Consider the following 19,370-nt stretch of genomic DNA (forward strand, 5'->3'; position numbering starts at 1 on the left):
ATAGGTGGAGGGGAGACTCTGCTTACTGTTATCGAACAGGGTCCTCCGCTATGATAGACATATACTCTCAGACAAAGAACACAGCTTCAGTCTCAAACTATTTTATGCTGAAGGAAGAGACCCCCCTGTGATGACATCACAGGGGCTGGGCTCCACCCTTCAGATTTGTATTGAAAACCTGTTTTTTCGGATAACTCATTGCACGTTGATCCCAGAAGCCCAAAAGTGATATCATATTTTACTGATGAAAAGGGGAATAAGGGAGAAATGGTCAAGATCTATGACAGACTTTCAATATTCCTCAATAATTCCCTGACACTGTGTAATGTTCCACCATCTTGGGCATTTGCTGGGACTGTTCCATGTGTTTATTGTCCACTTTGTGGTTCAGTAAAGTATTGCACTTTTACACTCACCCTGTGTTGTCTGTGTAGTGTTGCGCCCACGGGAGACCCCGGGTCTTCACAGCCCCCATTAAAATTACAGGTTTTTATCATATAAAAAAATAATTTCAGAGTGTTTTCCACCTTTAATGTTGTCCATAATCTATACAAAGAGGGGGACAGCATGGACATGTCTGCTCACATGCTCCTCCACCAGCAGCCATTTTATGGACAGACCTGTGCAGTCTGTGAGGAGGAGAACCTGTCTTAATTGTAGGTGCCACAAAGTCATGTCCTCAACACATTTGTTAAAATAAAGATAATGAGGCCGACCGCGGTAATACATTCTGCAGCCACCAGCAATGGACAGTGTAACACAGCGGCTGTAGAGGGCAAACGGTGCAAAATTTTTAAGGAAACCTACGGTAATTGCAAAAATTGCATGATAGAATAATGAAAAATGTGGGCTGAAGAACCCGGGACTCGAGGAATTGGAGAATCTAGTTTCCTCTAGGTATAGAGCAGTGGTGGCGAACCCATGGCACTCGCGTCAGAGGGGGACCTCTGAGCCCTCCCTGTGGGCATGCACGCCAGGCCTGGGAGACCCTGCTCCCTTCTTGCCATGTTCAAATGTATTCTCGTCTTTAAGACTTCTTCTGCAGTGGATTGCAACCTCTTTATGACATGTTCAGGAGTGTAGAGAGAGCTATGACTGTCATAAAGAAGCTGTGAAATAAGCAGGCATGGATCCAGAGTGGAGCGGGGAAGGCAGAGTACAGATAGAAGGAGCTGGCCATGCCCCCCATCTCCAGGTCATCAGGGCCAGCTGTTACTAGCAGGCCTCACCCCCTCATCTGTGATGCGACATCCCAGAAGGCAGTGGGAGCACTGAGGAGCAGATCCAGCCTCACATTCACTATCAGGTACTGTACACCATGGATGTTACCTATAATTATCAAGGCATATCCATTAGGATAATCCTTTAAGTAAACCCAAATATGACTTAGGATAAACCTAAGTATCTTTATGCAAAAGTAGCATCAAATTCCACTGTTCTACAAGTGCTGGAGGCCGGTCTCTATAATTGTAGTGATGTTCTCTTCCACAACTATCCCACTCACACAGAAGGCAGCAGGACTATCCACCCCAGAGACCAAGTAAGAGGGCAACCACCGTTAAGTCACCACAGAGAGGCCACAAATGTTGGTCGTAGTTCAAGCACCTCAACAGCTGCTTCGTGTTGTCATAGGTTTCTTTCATGTGGACGGCAGAACCAACTGGAATTGAAGGTAGCTGTGGAGACACGAGAGTCAGTGGGTGCTCTCGTCCCCTGGACGGCTGTCTATAGAAAGATGGCATGGACCAGGACTCATCCTACTGAATGCTTGTACCCCTTCCCCTTAGACAGAGCACTACTCAGACGACACAGGGTGAGGGTAACACACTACGGTAATAATTTATTGCATCAACTAAAGTCAACAACACATAGAACAGTCCCAGCAAGTACATTGGATGGTGTAAATGACAGAGTCTCACCCTTCCGCTTGCCCGCCGGGAATTAGAACAACTGTGACTTCGGGGCTTCCTGGGCCAAATACCTCAACCAGTGGCCCCCGCTTTTGTCGTGCACCCACAGAGCAGGTAGCAGCCAGCTTAGGAAGCTAGCAAACCATTGAGGTATTTGCTAGGTGACCTGATTGGAGAAGCCAGGATGGGACAATCAGGTGTGTTTATGGGGCCAGGTGACCTGACTGTCCCAACCTGGCTTCTCCAAACATCTCCATGGGTTCAATGATGGTCAGTGGAGCAGATCTGTATTCCTCCAGCTGGGGCCGTGGTCCCTTAAGCTGGCATCCTGTAGAGTGTCTCAAATCTGTATTCCTCCGATTGGAGCCTGGGTGCCTTGGCTACTATCATGTAGAGTATCTCTGCAGAAGGATACAAGTCCCTTTTTATACCCACAACTGTCTTCCAGGCCATCATCCACAGGTCAGGGGGAAGGAGAGATGAGGTCATCTCTCATTGTTCGAGTATTCAATCAACTTGTATAGTTTGTCCTTCAGTGTTTGCAGATCAACAAACTGCATGGACTGATACAATGGGTAATCAACATATTAGCAAACACCGATTGTTCAATTACCCTGCATCTTTGTCCTCTAAGGATAGCAGCACAATAAGCTGCAACATACATCAATTTAAGAGTCAGGCTAATATGAACAATGGCTTATGTCTTTTAACCTACTGAAAAATACATCTGGCCTAATTAATAATAAATGCTGCGTCGTCTCAGTAGCGCATTGCCATTATGCAGCAAGACGGCTTTTAGGTTTTTTTTGGACGAATCGATGAAGAGCCTCCATTCCTCTGGATTATGACTTATCTTCAGAGCTTTCATTTAACTGTTGATGTTGTTGCCACAAAATCGCCCTCCATAAAGAATTATTGGACAAGATCTTTATCATGGTTTTGGAATAAAGAAATCCGAACATCACCCACTAAGAGATCCCACTGCTGTAGCCAGGAACCTAAGAGCTCAGCCTTACTCTTGGGCAGATCCAAGTCTCTAACAAGATGGTTAAGTTCACTTTGTGTTATAAGGTGTGGTTCAGTAGAGGTTCCTGACAAAGTCTGGGTTGTGAGAGGAAGGTGCTTCATGACTCCAAGCGCCCTCTTCGTCCTCACTGGACGACTGAAAAAGTTTCCGGTACCTTGGGAGCCAGCAAATCTTCAGTATGTGGTACTGGGCATATTGCAGATGGAACGTTTGGATACTGTAAAGTCCACTTCTTCTTCCTTGAAACTCCTTTCCTAATGGAGGGTACCATGTAGAAAAAATAGCAATAGGTAGTGTGATTGGTTGGCTCTCTCCAAATTATTGGGACTGCAAAATGCACTGATTGCCTCTTCCTGTGCAACCCTTTGGGTGAGATGTGATGCACATCTGTTTCAGCATATGTGTGGAGTCCAACTCTTGTCCTGATCTCCTATTCTACAGCCAAAATACAGGTTGTAGGCTTTCCTTATCATGGTAGTCAAGCTTTGTCTTTGTGACGCAAAGTGTAGCAAAAACTATCCACTTTGTTAATGTAAGAACGAGGCATATCTGAAAAAACATATAGAAACATGTCAGTATGCTAAGAAATCCTAAAACTGTACACCTTACAGAGAGCATTTATAGAAGTAGGTGATGCAGCTGTAATTAGGATGACGCCATCGGAGCAGAGATGGCGATTTTTGATTGGTCGCCCTAAGAGGATAGAAGACTGAAGGCTCAATAGACTAAATAGATGATGGAACAGACGAGCTACTAACAATGCAATAACGAGGAGGAAATAAAGACAATTTATCTATAAGCAGCATGAAAGGTGTCATGAGTAATTACACCTCCTCTGGATCTTGAAAATTAGAGCCAATCAGCAAATTTAAGCATCAGATTCGTTTTCAGCACCATAAAATTAGTGACGTTCTACAGCCAAATTGGTTCAGAGACGAAAACGGTTGAACAGTGATAACAAGAATAAGTGATAATAATATACTCGGTGGACTGATTAGAAGGTAATGAAAAGTCCCACAGCAGACAAAACACTTGAGCGAGTAGCAATAACATGAGCATAAGCGTATAAACCAAAAGAGTAATATGGCCTGAAATTGGACATGGAGTGCAAGAGCACAAATCGCGCTGTTCAGCATCGAGTGATAGGGAGACCACCCAGTTACAATATGTAGGCGGAGTCCTACACTTCAGTCTGGTTGTGATGGAGTGGAAGGTCTACCAGGAGGTCGAGGAGAGACCATCTTCTAGAGAGAAGCCTTTTCTTACAAAGAACATTCGAACCTGGCTATGCTTTGCCAAATCCTCCATCAATTCTGCCAAAACCATTTGGAGAACTTGTTTGTTCTGATGAGATCACGGGGGGAACATTTTGGCCATAATTCCAGAAAGTGCAACGCAGACACCAGGAGACCTCCATCCCCACAGTGAGGCATGGTGGGAGCAGTGTTGTGATTTAGTCAAGGGGGAGGGTTTTATGGACAGTCTAAATATCAGTAAATTTTACATTAGAACCTTCCGGCCTCTGCTAAAAAGCTGAAGAGGAGGAGGAATTTCACCTTTCAGTGCTACAATGCCCCCAAGCGACCTCCAAATCACTAAGAGAAAAGGCTTCATCAGAAGAAGATGGAAGTTCTGGAACAGCCAAGCCCAGACCTGAACCCAAGGGGCAATCTGTGGTGACCAGAAGAGGGCGCTGTACAATGAAGATGCCCCCACAATCTGACAGATGTGGAGCTGTTGCAAGGAGGAGCCGGCAAAGATCGCCGAATCTAGATGTGCCGAGTGATAGACCCCGACCCAAAGACACTGAACGCTGCCAGAAACTGACAGTATCAGTGCAAGGGTGTGCAGACTTATTTACTTCTTAATTTTTTCTTTTTCCTCCCCCAAAAAATGTTCATTTGTTTCTCAATGAATTTGTGAAGATTATGGTGACATTAAAGGCGGAAAAGGTTCAGAAATGATTCTTGGACATGACAAACCTGCATTTTGTTGTTGGGGTCTAGTTGAACATGTGAGACTTCTGTCTACCCTTAACCTTGAAAAACTATGAAAATATTTCAACAGGAGTGTGCAGACATTTATATCCACTGTACATCTGCAGATACGTGCAGGCATCACATACTACGTGCAGGCATCACATACTGCGTGCAGGCATCACATACTACGTGCAGGCATCACGCATCACATACTCCGTGCAGGCATCACATACTACGTGCAGGCATCACATACTACGTGCAGGCATCACATACTACGTGCAGGCATCACATACTACGTGCAGGCATCACATACTACGTGCAGGCATCACGCATCACATACTCCGTGCAGGCATCACATACTACGTGCAGGCATCACATAGTGTGCACAGACACAAAGCTCGATGGCAGCAGATTTCTGTTAGAAATTCATTTGAATTAACTCTATAATGTCATTTTCCCACAGTTCCACCCCAAATCCTTAACATCTCTACAAATATCAGTGTCAATGAGGGGAGCACCGTGACCCTCAGATGTCTGGCCACGGGCAGACCTGAGCCAGCTGTAACGTGGAGACATTATTCTGGAAAATGTAAGTCTGTGTGAATATGTGCGTATAAAACAGTCAGATAATAATGATGGCAGTGTATGCACCCTGGAAATATGGACGCCGGCGCGCGCGCACCCTGTAGATATGAACGCCGGCGCGCGCACCCTGTAGGTATGGACGCCGGCGCGCGCAGCCTGTAGATATGAACTCCAGCGCGCGCAGCCTGTAGGTATGGACGCCGGCGCGCGCACCCTGTAGGTATGGACGCCGGCGCGCGCAGCCTGTAGGTATGGACGCCGGCGCGCGCAGCCTGAAGGTATGGACGCCGGCACGCGCACCCTGTAGGTATGGACGCCGGCGCGCGCAGCCTGTAGGTATGGACGCCGGCACGCGCAGCCTGTAGGTATGGACGCCGGCGCGCGCACCCTGTAGGTATGGACGCCGGCGCGCGCACCCTGTAGGTATGGACGCCGGCGCGCGCAGCCTGTAGGTATGGATAGAAGTGTATGGAACTAAACTTTGTATAAGGAAACATAGAATACAAGTATATATAGACAAGTGTGTATATACATTTACAGTGGGGAAAATAATTATTTGATCCACTACGGATTTTGTTTTTCCCCCTACACAGAATGGAGAGATCTGTAATTTTTATTGTCGGTCACTTCACCTGTGAGACAGAATCTAAGAATAATCCAGAGAATCCCATTGTAGGATTGTTCCAGAATTAAAGGGAATCTGTCACCACTTTGGAGTTATCAGACCTCTACTATGGCCATACAGCATCCTGTGACATGCAGGGGATGGGGGAATATGGTAATTAAGCACATAGGTGGGGATTTCTTGCCGTCCCCCGGACGCCAAGCCTGTACAAAATAGAAATGATTAAAGCGCTTTTCTCTGCAATCAGACCTTTACTATGGGCCATACAGATAGGTATAGAACTTGTCTATACCCTGTATGCCCATCGTAGAGGTCTGATATCTCCCAGGGGGTGACAGATTCCCTTTAATTTGCATTTTATTGCATGAAATAAGTATTTGATCACCGACCAACCAGCAAGAATTCTGGCTCTCATAGACCTGTTAGTTTTTCTTTAAGAAGCCTCCTACTCTGCACTCATTACCTGTATTAACTGCACCTGTTTGAACTCGTTACCTGTATAAAAGACACCTGTTCACACAATCAATCACACTCCAACCTCTCCACCATGGTCAAGACCAAAGAGCTGTCTAAGGACACCAGGGACAAAATTGTAGACTTGCACAAGGCTGGGATGGGCTACAGGACAATAGACAAGCAGCTTGGTGAAAAGGCAACAACTGTTGGCAGATTTATTAGAAAATGAAAGAAACACAAGATGGCTGTCGATCTTCCTCGGTCCCCCTGCTCACGCCAGCACATGTCCAGGCCCGTATGAAGTTCGCCAATGACCATCTAGATCAGGGGTGGGCAATTAATTTTCCCGAGGGGCCACATGAGAGACCGTGACTGTTGGGGAGGGCCGAACCAATAGGCTGAAATTAATTCTGCTCAATATTAATATTAACATGAGCATGAGCCCCACACAGCCTCCCCATGTCCAGCATGAGCCCCACAAAGCCCCCCATGTCCAGCATGAGCCCCACACAGCCCCCCCATGTCCAGCATGAGCCCCACAAAGCCCCCCATGTCCAGCATGAGCCCCACACAGCCCCCCCATGTCCAGCATGAGCCCCACACAGCCCCCCCATGTCCAGCATGAGCCCCACACAGCCCCCCATGTCCAGCATGAGCCCCACACAGCCCCCAAGTCCAGCATGAGCCCCACACAGCCCCCCCATGTCCAGCATGAGCACCACACAGCTCTCCTGTGTCCACCATGAGCTCCACACAGCCCCCCATGTCCAGCATGAGCCCCACACAGCCCTCCGGTGTCCAGCATGAGCCATACACAGCCCCCCATGTCCAGCATGAGCCCCACAGAGTCCTCCCGTGTCCAGCATGAGCACCACACAGCTCTCCTGTGTCCACCATGAGCCCCACACAGCCCCCTATGTCCAGCATGAGCCATACACAGCCCCCCATGTCCAGCATGAGCCATACACAGCCCCCCATGTCCAGCATGAGCCCCACACAGCCCTCCCAAGTCCAGCATGTGCACCACCCACCCCCCCATGTCCAGTATGAGAGCTCGAGAGCCTCCTCATGTCCAGCATGACAGCCCTTCCAAGTGTCCAGCATGACAGCCCCCCAGTGTCCAGCATTAAAGCCCCCCAGTGTCTAGCATTAAAGCCCCCCATGTCCAGCATGAGAGCCCCCCCTGTGTCCAGCCTGACAGCCCTCCCTAGTGTCCAGCATGAGAGCCCCCCCTGTGTCCAGCATGAGAGCCCCTCTGTGTCCAGCATGACAACCCTCCCTAGTGTCCAGCATGAGAGCCCCCCTATGTCCAGCATGAGAGCCCCCATGTGTCCAGCATGACAGCCCTCCCTAGTGTCCAGCATGAGAGCCCCCCCTGTGTCCAGCATGAGAGCCCCCCTGTGTCCAGCATGAGAGCCCCCCCTGTGTCCAGCATGAGACCCCCCCTGTGTCCAGCATGACAGCCCTCCCTGTGTCCAGCATGAGAGCCCTCCTGTGTCCAGCATGAGACCCCCCTGTGTCCAGCATGAGACCCCCCTGTGTCCAGCATGAGAGCCCCCCCTGTGTCCAGCATGAGAGCCCCCCCTGTGTCCAGCATGAGACCCCCTGTGTCCAGCATGAGACCCCCCTGTGTCCAGCATGACAGCCCTCCCTGTGTCCAGCATGAGACCCCCCTGTGTCCAGCATGACAGCCCTCCCTGTGTCCAGCATGAGAGCCCCCTGTGTCCAGCATGAGAGCCCCCCCTGTGTCCAGCATGAGACCCCCCTGTGTCCAGCATGAGAGCCCCCCACTATGTCCAGCATGAGAGCCCCACTATGTACAGCATGAGAGCCCCCCCTGTGTCCAGCATTAAAGCATCTCTTGTGTCCAGCATTAAAGCCCCCCTGTGTCCAGCATCAAAGCAAAGCCGTCCCTGTGTCCAGCATTAAAGCCCCCCCTGTGTCCAGCATATACTTACTTCACTCCCCGTTTCCCTACGCTCCTGTCTCTGATGCACTGACTCTCCACAGTGTGCAGGCTGATGCCATTGTGTCAGCTGTTTCTAACGCTGATTGGTGGAAGAGGGAAGTGGCGGCCCCTCCTCCACCAATGCATTCACCGCGGATTGAGACCACGGATTGAGACAGCGGTGACGGTGTGCAGGCGGGCAGTGACGGCGAGCGGTGACGGAGTGCGGTGCAGTGCGGCCCGTGGGCCACTGTTATCAGCCCTTCGGCTGTCTCGGTCCGCGGGCCGGACTGGAACAGCCAGAGGGCCAGATGTGGCCCGCGGGCCGCACGTTGCCCAGATCTGATCTAGATGATCCAGAAGAGATATGGGAGAAGGTTATGTCATCAGATGAGACCAAAATAAAACTTTTTGATATCAACTCTACTCACCATGTTTGGAGGAAGAAGAAGGATGAGTCCAACCCCAAGAACACCATCCCAACCGTGAAGCATGGTGGGGGAAACCTCATACTTGGGAGGTGCTTTTCTGCAAAGGGGACAGGACGACAGCACCATATTTAAGGGAGGATGGATGGGGTGATGTATCTCGCGATTTTGGCCAACAACCTCCTTCCCTCTGTAAAAGCATTGAAGAAGGGTCGTGGCTGGGTCTTCCAGCATGACCATAACTCAAAACACACAGCCAGGGCAACAAAGGAGTGGCTCCGTAATAAGCATTTTAGGGTCCTGGAGTGGCCTAGCCAGTCTTCAGACCTGAACCCAATAGAAAATCTTTGGGGGGAGCTGAAACTCAATGTTGCCCAGTGACAGCCCCGAAACCTGAAAGATCTGGAGAAGATCTGTATGGAGGAGTGGGCCAAAATCCCTGCTGCAGTGTGTGCAAACCTGGTCAAGAACTACAGGAAACGTCTGACCTCTGTAAATGTAACAAAGGTTTCTGTAACAAATATTAAGTTCTGCTTTTCTATTGTATCAAATACTTATTTCATGTAATAAAATACAATTTAATTCTGTAACATCCTACAATGGGATTCTCTGGGTTTATTCTTAGATTCTGTCTCTCACAGGTGAAGTGTATCTATGATAAAAATTACTGACCTCTCAATTCTGTGTAGGTGGAAGACTTACAAAATCCGCAGTGGATCAAATACTTATTTACCTCACTATATATATATATGTATATATATATATATATATATATATATATATGTGTGTGTGTGTATATACAGTGTGTACAGAGGGGGCGGAGGGCGTCCCTGAACTCTCTGCTCCCGGGGAACTGAAGCGGTCATGATCTTATTGGCCACGTAATTATATCATCAAGGTCCGATATCGCGGGATTGAGATGGGGCCGGCGCTGGTCATTAGACAAACAGGATAATCATGCACCTCTGTGACCCCCGTCATGTACCTGCTCCCCCTCTGACCCCTTCCCCCATCCGGATAGGCGGCTCATGTCACTCTGGAGCCGCCGCTTGGCGCTGTCTCCTCTGCTGGTAATTAGCGCCTCTAACCCTCCACACATTTAAATAAAACTCTCATTTTCCCACCCCGCGCAGGACGAGCACATTTGCATATTAAGTGTAAGATCTAATTAAAACTCTACACATTTCTGTTTCCTTTCTCTGCGCGCTCCCCGAGCTGCAGACGCAGAGGAACTCGGTGCTGTCCCCATTCTGTCACTCCACATGGCGGCTGAAGTGTGCGGGGAATTAGGAAGGAGCGAAAGAAGCCGCAGCACACGAGAAATACCGAGCGCAGCGGGTCGCCCTGTACAAGGCTGGCACCCCCGCAAAGCAGCTGAGGACCCCTGTGCAAGGACAGTGTAGGGGCCCCTGGTCATCCAGAATCTCATCAAAGAGCCTGATCGTAAAGTGAGAGGCTTCAATCTCCGAGGCCCCTGGATGCAGCAAATTACAAATCATCTGTCCCAAGATCCCTGGACATAAAGGGCCCCAAAACCTGTCACACATTCCTCATCCTCAGGAGATCCTCAACCAATGACGCCATGATCTATGGATGCATTCACCATCTAGTAGGTGGTGGCCCAGAATATTCCCCTCAGTGGTCACCATTATCACTGAGGAGGCGGTGGCCTCGAATATTCCCCTCAGTGGTCAGTGGACACCATTATCATCGAGGAGGCGGTGGCCTCGAATATTCCCCTCAGTGGACACCATTATCATCGAGGAGGCGGTGGCCTCGAATATTCCCCTCAGTGGTCAGTGGACACCATTATCATTGAGGAGGCGGTGGCCCAGAACCTGCCCCACAGTTGTCAGTGGACACCATTATCATCGAGGAGGCGGTGGCCTCGAATATTCCCCTCAGTGGACACCATCATCACTGAGGAGGCGGTGGCCTCGAATATTCCCCTCAGTGGTCAGTGGACACCATTATCATCGAGGAGGCGGTGGCCCAGAACTTGCGCCGCAGTTGTCAGTTGACACCATTATCATCGAGTTGGCGGAGGCGGTGGCCTCGAATATTCCCCGCAGTGGTCAGTGGACACATTCAATATCTAGTACATAAGGCTCCAGGGTCGTCATGTAACCCTTCGCTAGGACATGAAGATGCTGCAGTAAGGCTAAGCAAGCTGTGATGGGCCAAGAAGGGCCATCATCTAGGATTCTTTCAGATAATACATGGCGATCTAGTCACCCGATTGAGTGCTCAGGTCACTGTTCCCCGATGGGCTCTATTCAGCCATGGACCTCTGGTATCAGTGCTCCTCCTATTCAGTGCTCCTCCTATTCAGTGCAGTATTATTCTTTCAGCTTTTAGGTTTGTGAGTGACGATGAATATTTGGAAATTACTGGAATCACACGAGAACAGTCGGGTGACTATGAATGCAGTGCAGCCAATGAGGTGGCAGTCCCAGCAGTGCGCCGTGTTACCGTCACCGTATATTGTGAGTATCCTTTATGTGTTATGTCCAATGAAAACCTTCAAACTGGTCCCAATCAAGACACCAATAAACAGAAGATTTATTATTAAAGCCACCGGGTGGTCCATATTTTACTGAACATAAAAGGTGGGACGGGCTGCAACACATCATGGGCGCAGTGCATGGGGTGACACGAGAAGGGGATGGCGTGTTCTAGTGGGAATCGACCCTTCTCCAATGGTAAAGCTCGGCAGAATATATAGGTATATGTCACCGCATGGAATATTCCCCCGGAGGAGACCACCTCCCCAGAGGAGACCACCTCCGGGACCAGCCACTCACTCTTCATTCCCTCCACAGATCCTCCCTACATCTGTGACACTAGAAACACGGGGGCGTCTGTCGGTCAGAAGGGGACGCTGCGCTGCGCTGCCCTGGCCGTCCCGCTGGCAGAATTCAACTGGTACAAGGAGGACTCCAGGTGACGTCATTGCTGTTCTTCCACCTTCATGACAGAAAGTCCAGGGCTCCTGGGTAAGACTGGGTCACACTGAGATTAGACAGAAGTCTCTGCTGGTCTTCCAGGAGCAGCGCTCCTCCTGTCCATACTTGTGTCTGGTATTCGGCCGAATGAAGCAGAGCTGCAATACCAAGCACAACCATAGAGCGGAGGAGGGTGCTGTTTCTGAAGAAATGAATAGCTTTCCCTAATCTGAGACTACCTGTCTGATGTCGGAGTGAAGCTTCAGGACGTTGCCTTTTAGTCCGGGACCCGGTTCTGACGCGATGTGTGTTCTGAGCCGGCCGCCATCTTTCCTCCATGACGCACACTGCGGATGGCAGGAGGCGCATTATAAATAGGAAGCTTCTCTATTTCTGGTGTGAAGAATTATTTCACTTTCGGCGGCGGCTGCTGAATCGTTTATTAGGTATTTGCATTTTCTTTTGGCATCTTTTCTCGATTATGAGCCGCTGCCGCCGCCACCGCTGTGAGGAGTTTCATCCTCTTACTGCAATTTACAGAAACCAATGTTAATATTTATAAGCGGAACCAATGGTCGCCATGAAAGAGGGTGGTGTCACATCATCTACACAGGGACCGCGCCGAGCGCTGCAGGGGGTGCGGACGCGGTGCACTACAGATATAAGGGGCAATGGGACCGCTTCACCTTATAGTCCCACCGACGGCCGGCGCGCTCCTTCTAATACCGGACATTAGTCCGATCCAATCATATCTACGAGACGTCTTATATAGGACGAGTCCAAACTATTCTCCATTCCTAACACTCCTAAAAGTGGTGCAGGGAACGTCGCCACCATCACAAAAAGGGCGGTCTGAAGAACACATCAAACATTGCACCCGACTTCCCTCTCACTGTCGTTCCACCATGGACCTAGGTGATTAGCGCTGTGGAGATCACGGATGAGCCTCCTCTGAATGTCTCCTTCTATACCGCACACTCCTATACACCTCCGCGCGCACACTCCTCTACACCTCCGCGCGCACACTCCTCTACACCTCCGCGCGCACACGCCTCTACACCTCCGCGCGCACACTCCTCTACACCTCCGCGCGCACACTCCTCTACACCTCCGCGCGCACACTCCTCTACACCTCCGCGCGCACACTCCTCTACACCTCCGCGCGCACACGCCTATACACCTCCGCGCGCACACGCCTATACACCTCCGCGCGCACACGCCTATACACCTCCGCGCGCACACTCCTATACACCTCTGCGCGCACACTCCTCTACACCTCCGCGCGCACACTCCTCTACACCTCCGCGCGCACACTCCTCTACACCTCCGCGCGCACACTCCTCTACACCTCCGCGCGCACACTCCTCTACACCTCCGCGCGCACACGCCTATACACCTCCGCGCGCACACGCCTATACACCTCCGCGCGCACACGCCTATACACCTCCGCGCGCACACGCCTATACACCTCCGCGCGCACACTCCTATACACCTCTGCGCGCACACTCCTATACACCTCCGCGCGCACACTCCTATACACCTCCGCGCGCACACTCCTCTACACCTCTGCGCGCACTTCTCTATTATACACTTCTATATTGTAGCATCAAAGATAAGTATTCATGCTTGGGTAGACAACACGAAAGGGACAGAGGGAAAGAGAACAACATTTATATAGTAGTTAATGGCCGCACTCCTAGCTGGCTGTACAGGCTCCGGCCATGTTAGACACTATGCTATTTAAATAGAATGCAAATTAGTTAGCGGCAATGATATAAGGTATAATATATATATATCACTCTTGCCGGCTTTGACAGCGTGGCGTCACAATGTCCTCTCCGCACTCCGTGTCTGGCAGCTGATCACTCGGAGAGTCATACAGGGCCACCGGCCCCACTTCCGGCTTCTCCTGCCCGGAGGCTCGATTCACCAATACTACGAGGCCCACCGCTCCAGTGCCTCCTAGAGAAAACGAGGGTCTCAAGAACTGAACTAGCTTCACCACAATAAAGACTTCTATTATCTATGCTTTAATCTGAACTGTTCACCTCAAGTACGGACTCCGGACAGGGGTCTTTACTGAGCCCCCTGAACTCCTATATGGGCTGTTAGTCATATTTCGTACCTTATATAAATCAAAAGTGTTTACTGCACCTAGACTATACACATTGATAAAGGAACGGTGCAAGATCCGGACTACCAACACAACGCCATTGACTCAACTACGGACATCTGAACGTGAATAGTTTACCTACTGCCGGTAATCACTCTGCACTTTAAATACTGACTCTCCATAAGGATATTCACTATTGCCCACTAGTATACCTCCTAGGGGTCCAAGTCTGCTGCCAGCCCCACCTTATATCAATGCCGCTAAATAATTTGCATTTAATTTAAATAGTATAGTGTCTAACATGGGCCAGGGTAATGGAAGTATCCTGCGTTGCTGGAGAAAACGCTTTTTTCCAGCAAATGACCAGCCATGAGACAGGAGCCATAGTCCAGCTGTGGTCAGTCTGATCCAGCGGATGACCAGCCATGAGACAGGAGCCATAGTCAAGCTCTGGTCAATCTGATCCAGCAGATGACCAGCCATGAGACAGGAGCCATAGTCCAGCTGTGGTCAGTCTGATCCAGCGGATGACCAGCCATAAGACAGGAGCCATAGTCAAGCTCTGGTCAATCTGATCCAGCAGATGACCAGCCATGAGACAGGAGCCATAGTCGAGCTCTGGTCAGTCGAATCCAGCAGACGACCAGCCATGAGACAGGAGCCATAGTCAAGCTCTGGTCAATCTGATCCAGCAGACGACCAGCCATGAGACAGGAGCCATCAAGCTCTGGTCAGTCTGATCCACCAGATGACCAGCCATGAGACAGGAGCCATAGTCAAGCTCTGGTCAGTCTGATTCAGCAGATGACCAGCTATGATACGAGAGCCATAGTCAAGCTCTGGTCAGTCGAATCCAGCAGACGACCAGCCATGAGACAGGAGCCATAGTCCAGCTCTGGTCAGTCTGATCCAGCGGATGACCAGCCATGAGACAGGAGCCATAGTCAAGCTCTGGTCAATCTGATCCAGCAGACGACCAGCCATGAGACAGGAGCCATAGTCAAGCTCTGGTCAGTCTGATCCAGCAGACGACCAGCCATAAGACAGGAGCCATAGTCAAGCTCTGGTCAGTCTGATCCAGCAGACGACCAGCCATGATACAGGAGCCATAGTCAAGCTCTGGTCAGTCTGATCCAGCAGACGACCAGCCATGATACAGGAGCCATAGTCAAGCTCTGGTCAGTCTGATCCAGCGGATGACCAGCCATGAGACAGGAAGCCATAGTCAAGCTCTGGTCAGTCTGATCCAGCGGACGACCAGCCATGAGACAGGAGCCTTAGTCAAGCTCTGGTCAGTCGAATCCAGCAGACGACCAGCCATGAGACAGGAGCCATCAAGCTCTGGTCAGTGTGATCCAGCGGATGACCAGCCATGAGACAGGAAGCCATAGTCAGCTCTGGTCAGTCTGATCCAGCGGATGACCAGCCATGAGACAGGAGCCATAGTCCAGCTGTGGTCAGTCTGATCCAGCGGATGACCAGCCATGAGACAGGAAGCCATAGTCAAGCTCTGGTCAGTCTGATCCAGCGGATGACCAGCCATGAGACAGGAGCCATAGTCAAGCTCTGGTCAGTCGAATCCAGCAGACGACCAGCCATGAGACAGGAGCCATAGTCCAGCTCTGGTCAGTCTGATCCAGCGGATGACCAGCCATGAGACAGGAGCCATAGTCCAGCTGTGGTCAGTCTGATCCAGCAGACGACCAGCCATAAGACAGGAGCCATAGTCAAGCTCTGGTCAGTCTGATCCAGCAGACGACCAGCCATGATACAGGAGCCATAGTCAAGCTCTGGTCAGTCTGATCCAGCAGATGACCAGCCATGATACAGGAGCCATAGTCGAGCTCTGGTCAGTCGAATCCAGCAGACGACCAGCCATGAGACAGGAGCCATAGTCAAGCTCTGGTCAGTCTGATCCAGCGGATGACCAGCCATGAGACAGGAAGCCATAGTCAAGCTCTGGTCAGTCTGATCCAGCGGATGACCAGCCATGAGACAGGAGCCTTAGTCAAGCTCTGGTCAGTCGAATCCAGCAGACGACCAGCCATGAGACAGGAGCCATCAAGCTCTGGTCAGTGTGATCCAGCGGATGACCAGCCATGAGACAGGAAGCCATAGTCAAGCTCTGGTCAGTCTGATCCAGCGGATGACCAGCCATGAGACAGGAGCCATAGTCCAGCTCTGGTCAGTCGAATCCAGCAGACGACCAGCCATGAGACAGGAGCCATAGTCAAGCTCTGGTCAGTCTGATCCAGCGGATGACCAGCCATGAGACAGGAAGCCATAGTTAAGCTCTGGTCAGTCGAATCCAGCAGACGACCAGCCATGAGACAGGAGCCATAGTCCAGCTCTGGTCAGTCTGATCCAGCGGATGACCAGCCATGAGACAGGAGCCATAGTCCAGCTGTGGTCAGTCTGATCCAGCGGATGACCAGCCATGAGACAGGAGCCATAGTCCAGCTCTGGTCAATCTGATCCAGCAGAGGACCAGCCATGAGACAGGAGCCATAGTCAAGCTCTGGTCAATCTGATCCAGCAGACGACCAGCCATGAGACAGGAGCCATAGTTGAGCTTTGCTCTGTGTGGTCCTGTCCAGCGCACTCCAGACCTTATGCTGATGCAAATTGTAGTGTGCCTTAGAATGTACCAGGATTCTCCTCTGATGAATAATCCTTGTTGTTGTTGTTCCAGTATATTCTATATTATAGTATATTCTAGATGTAATATTCTGTGTTCATCACAGGTTATTCAATGGACTAGATGGCGTAAGGATCGAGAATAAAGACCACACATCCATCCTGACCTTCTTCAATGTATCCGAAAAGGACTACGGCAACTACACATGTGTGGCATCAAATAAACTGGGGAACAGCAATGCCAGCATTATTTTGTATGGTGAGTGACCTCACAATGGAGGGACCCCCAACTCACAAGAAATTCACTAAACATCCAACAGGTTGTCATTGTCTGCAGCATTCAAACTTGATCCGATCTTTACAGCTTACTCTTATCTATACATAAAGGGAAAATATCTGCAAAAGTGCTTGAGGGCTTATGAGAACAATCCAGTGTCTAGTCCCCTCCACAACTCTACAATCCACTTAATCTCTGGTCCTCCCATCCACAATCTGCCAAGTGTAGTCCTCTTGTATTTATGCCTAGTCTTCAGCCCAGTGTCTAGTGCTCCCGCTTACTGTCTGCCCTGTAGTCCTGTCCACCATCCACCCCGTGTTTGGTGCTCCAATCCATTCCACCTGTGTCTGATGTTATCGTCCGTCCTGTGGTTGCTGATCCTGCCTAGCGTCTGCTCCTGTCCACCATCTACGCCGTGTCTAGTGCTCCTGTCCGCCATCCACCCAGTGTCTAGTGCTCCCGCCTACCGTCTGCTCCTGTCCGCCATCCACCCAATGTCTAGTGCTCCTGCCTCCCGTCTGCTCCTGTCCACTATCCACCCAATGTCTAGTGCTCCTGCCTCCCGTCTGCTCCTGTCCACTATCCACCCAGTGTCTAGTGCTCCCACCTACCGTCTGCCCCGTGCTCCTGTCCACCATCCACCCAGTGTCTAGTGCTCCCGCCTACCGTCCGACCTGTGTTCCTGTCCGCCATCCACCCAATGTCTAGTGCTCCCGCCTACCGTCTGCTCCTGTCCACCATCCACCCAGTGTCTAGTGCTCCCAGCTACCGTCTGCTCCTGTCCACCATCCACCCAGTGTCTAGTGCTCCCACCTACCATCTGCCCCGTGCTCCTGTCCGCCATCCACCCAGTGTCTAGTGCTCCCGCCTACCGTCTGCTCCTGTCCACCATCCACCCAGTGTCTAGTGCTCCCGCCTACCATCTGCCCCGTGCTCCTGTCCATCATCCACCCAGTGTCTAGTGCTCCCGCCTACAGTCTGCTCCAGTCCGCCACTATCCACCCAGTGTCTAGTGCTCCCACCTACCGTCTGCCCCGTGCTCCTGTCCACCATCCACCCAGTGTCTAGTGCTCCCGCCTACCGTCCGACCTGTGTTCCTGTCCGCCATCCACCCAATGTCTAGTGCTCCCAGCTACCGTCTGCTCCTGTCCACCATCCACCCAGTGTCTAGTGCTCCCACCTACCATCTGCCCCGTGCTCCTGTCCGCCATCCACCCAATGTCTAGTGCTCCCGCCTACCGTCTGCTCCTGTCCACCATCCACCCAGTGTCTAGTGCTCCCAGCTACCGTTTGCTCCTGTCCACCATCCACCCAGTGTCTAGTGCTCCCACCTACCATCTGCCCAGTGCTCCTGTCCGCCATCCACCCAGTGTCTAGTGCTCCCACCTACCATCTGCCCCGTGCTCCTGTCCATCATCCACCCATTGTTTAGTGCTCCTGCCTACAGTCTGCCCTGTACTCCTGTCCACTATCCACTCCATGTTTGGTGCTCCAATCCGTCTCACCTGTGTCTGATGTTCCCGTCCGTCCTGTGGCTGGTGATCCCGTCTACTGTCTGCTCCTATCCGCCATCCACCCAGTGTCTAGTGCTCCCGCCTACCATCTGCTCCCGTCCGCCATCCACCCAGTGTCTAGTGCTCCCACCTACCATCTGCCCGGTGCTCCTGTCCACCATCCACCCAGTGTCTAGTGCTCCCACCTACTGTCTGCTCCTGTCCACCATCCACCCAGTGTCTAGTGCTCCTGCCTACCGTCTGCTCCTGTCCACCATCCACCCAGTGTCTAGTGCTCCTGCCTACAGTCTGCCCTGTACTCCTGTCCACTATCCACTCCATGTTTGGTGCTCCAATCCGTCTCACCTGTGTCTGATGCTCCCGTCCGTCCTGTGGCTGGTGATCCCGCCTACCGTTTGCTCCTGTCCACCATCCACCCAGTGTCTAGTGCTTCCGCCTACCATTTGCTCCTGTCCACCATCCACCCAGTGTCTAGTGCTCCCACCTACCATCTGCCCCGTGCTCCTGTCCATCATCCACCCAGTGTCTAGTGCTCCCGCCTACCGTCTGCTCCTGTCCACCATCCACCCAGTGTCTAGTGCTCCCGCCTACCATTTGCTCCTGTCCACCATCCACCCAGTGTCTAGTGCTCCGTCCTACCATCTGCCCCGTGCTCCTGTCCATCATCCACCCAGTGTCTAGTGCTCCCGCCTACCGTCTGCTCCAGTCCGCCACTATCCACCCAGTGTCTAGTGCTCCCACCTACCGTCTGCCCCGTGCTCCTGTCCACCATCCACCCAGTGTCTAGTGCTCCCGCCTACCGTCCGACCTGTGTTCCTGTCCGCCATCCACCCAATGTCTAGTGCTCCCAGCTACCGTCTGCTCCTGTCCACCATCCACCCAGTGTCTAGTGCTCCCACCTACCATCTGCCCCGTGCTCCTGTCCG

The 19,370-nt window shown here is 51.4% G+C and overlaps 2 protein-coding genes across 5 annotated transcripts in view; one reads left to right on the forward strand and one right to left on the reverse strand.

Moving 5' to 3' along the window:
* LOC141172872 (opioid-binding protein/cell adhesion molecule homolog) overlaps positions 1-19,370 on the forward strand; it is a 218,955-nt gene that overhangs the window by 189,883 nt on the left and 9,702 nt on the right. Inside the window, exons 3-6 of one of the 2 annotated variants that reach the window (XM_073657494.1) lie at positions 5,380-5,505; positions 11,310-11,444; positions 11,781-11,901; positions 16,761-16,912. In XM_073657494.1, coding sequence (XP_073513595.1) covers positions 5,380-5,505; positions 11,310-11,444; positions 11,781-11,901; positions 16,761-16,912 — 534 coding nt within the window. The remainder of the gene's footprint in view (positions 1-5,379; positions 5,506-11,309; positions 11,445-11,780; positions 11,902-16,760; positions 16,913-19,370) is intronic. The other variant, XM_073657495.1, reaches the window with a different exon arrangement.
* The window catches only part of NTM (neurotrimin), a 943,285-nt gene continuing 927,187 nt past the window's right edge, over positions 3,273-19,370 (reverse strand). For all 3 annotated transcript variants that reach the window (XM_073657491.1, XM_073657489.1, XM_073657487.1), the window contains one exon: positions 3,273-3,486. In XM_073657491.1, the coding sequence (XP_073513592.1) occupies positions 3,416-3,486 (71 nt within the window). In that variant the 3' untranslated portion in view covers positions 3,273-3,415. The remainder of the gene's footprint in view (positions 3,487-19,370) is intronic.

This window comes from Phyllobates terribilis, unplaced genomic scaffold, assembly GCF_046119375.1.
Source record: "Phyllobates terribilis strain yellow unplaced genomic scaffold, ASM4611937v1 Scaffold_12__6_contigs__length_324123572, whole genome shotgun sequence".
NCBI classification, from domain to species: domain Eukaryota; kingdom Metazoa; phylum Chordata; class Amphibia; order Anura; family Dendrobatidae; genus Phyllobates; species Phyllobates terribilis.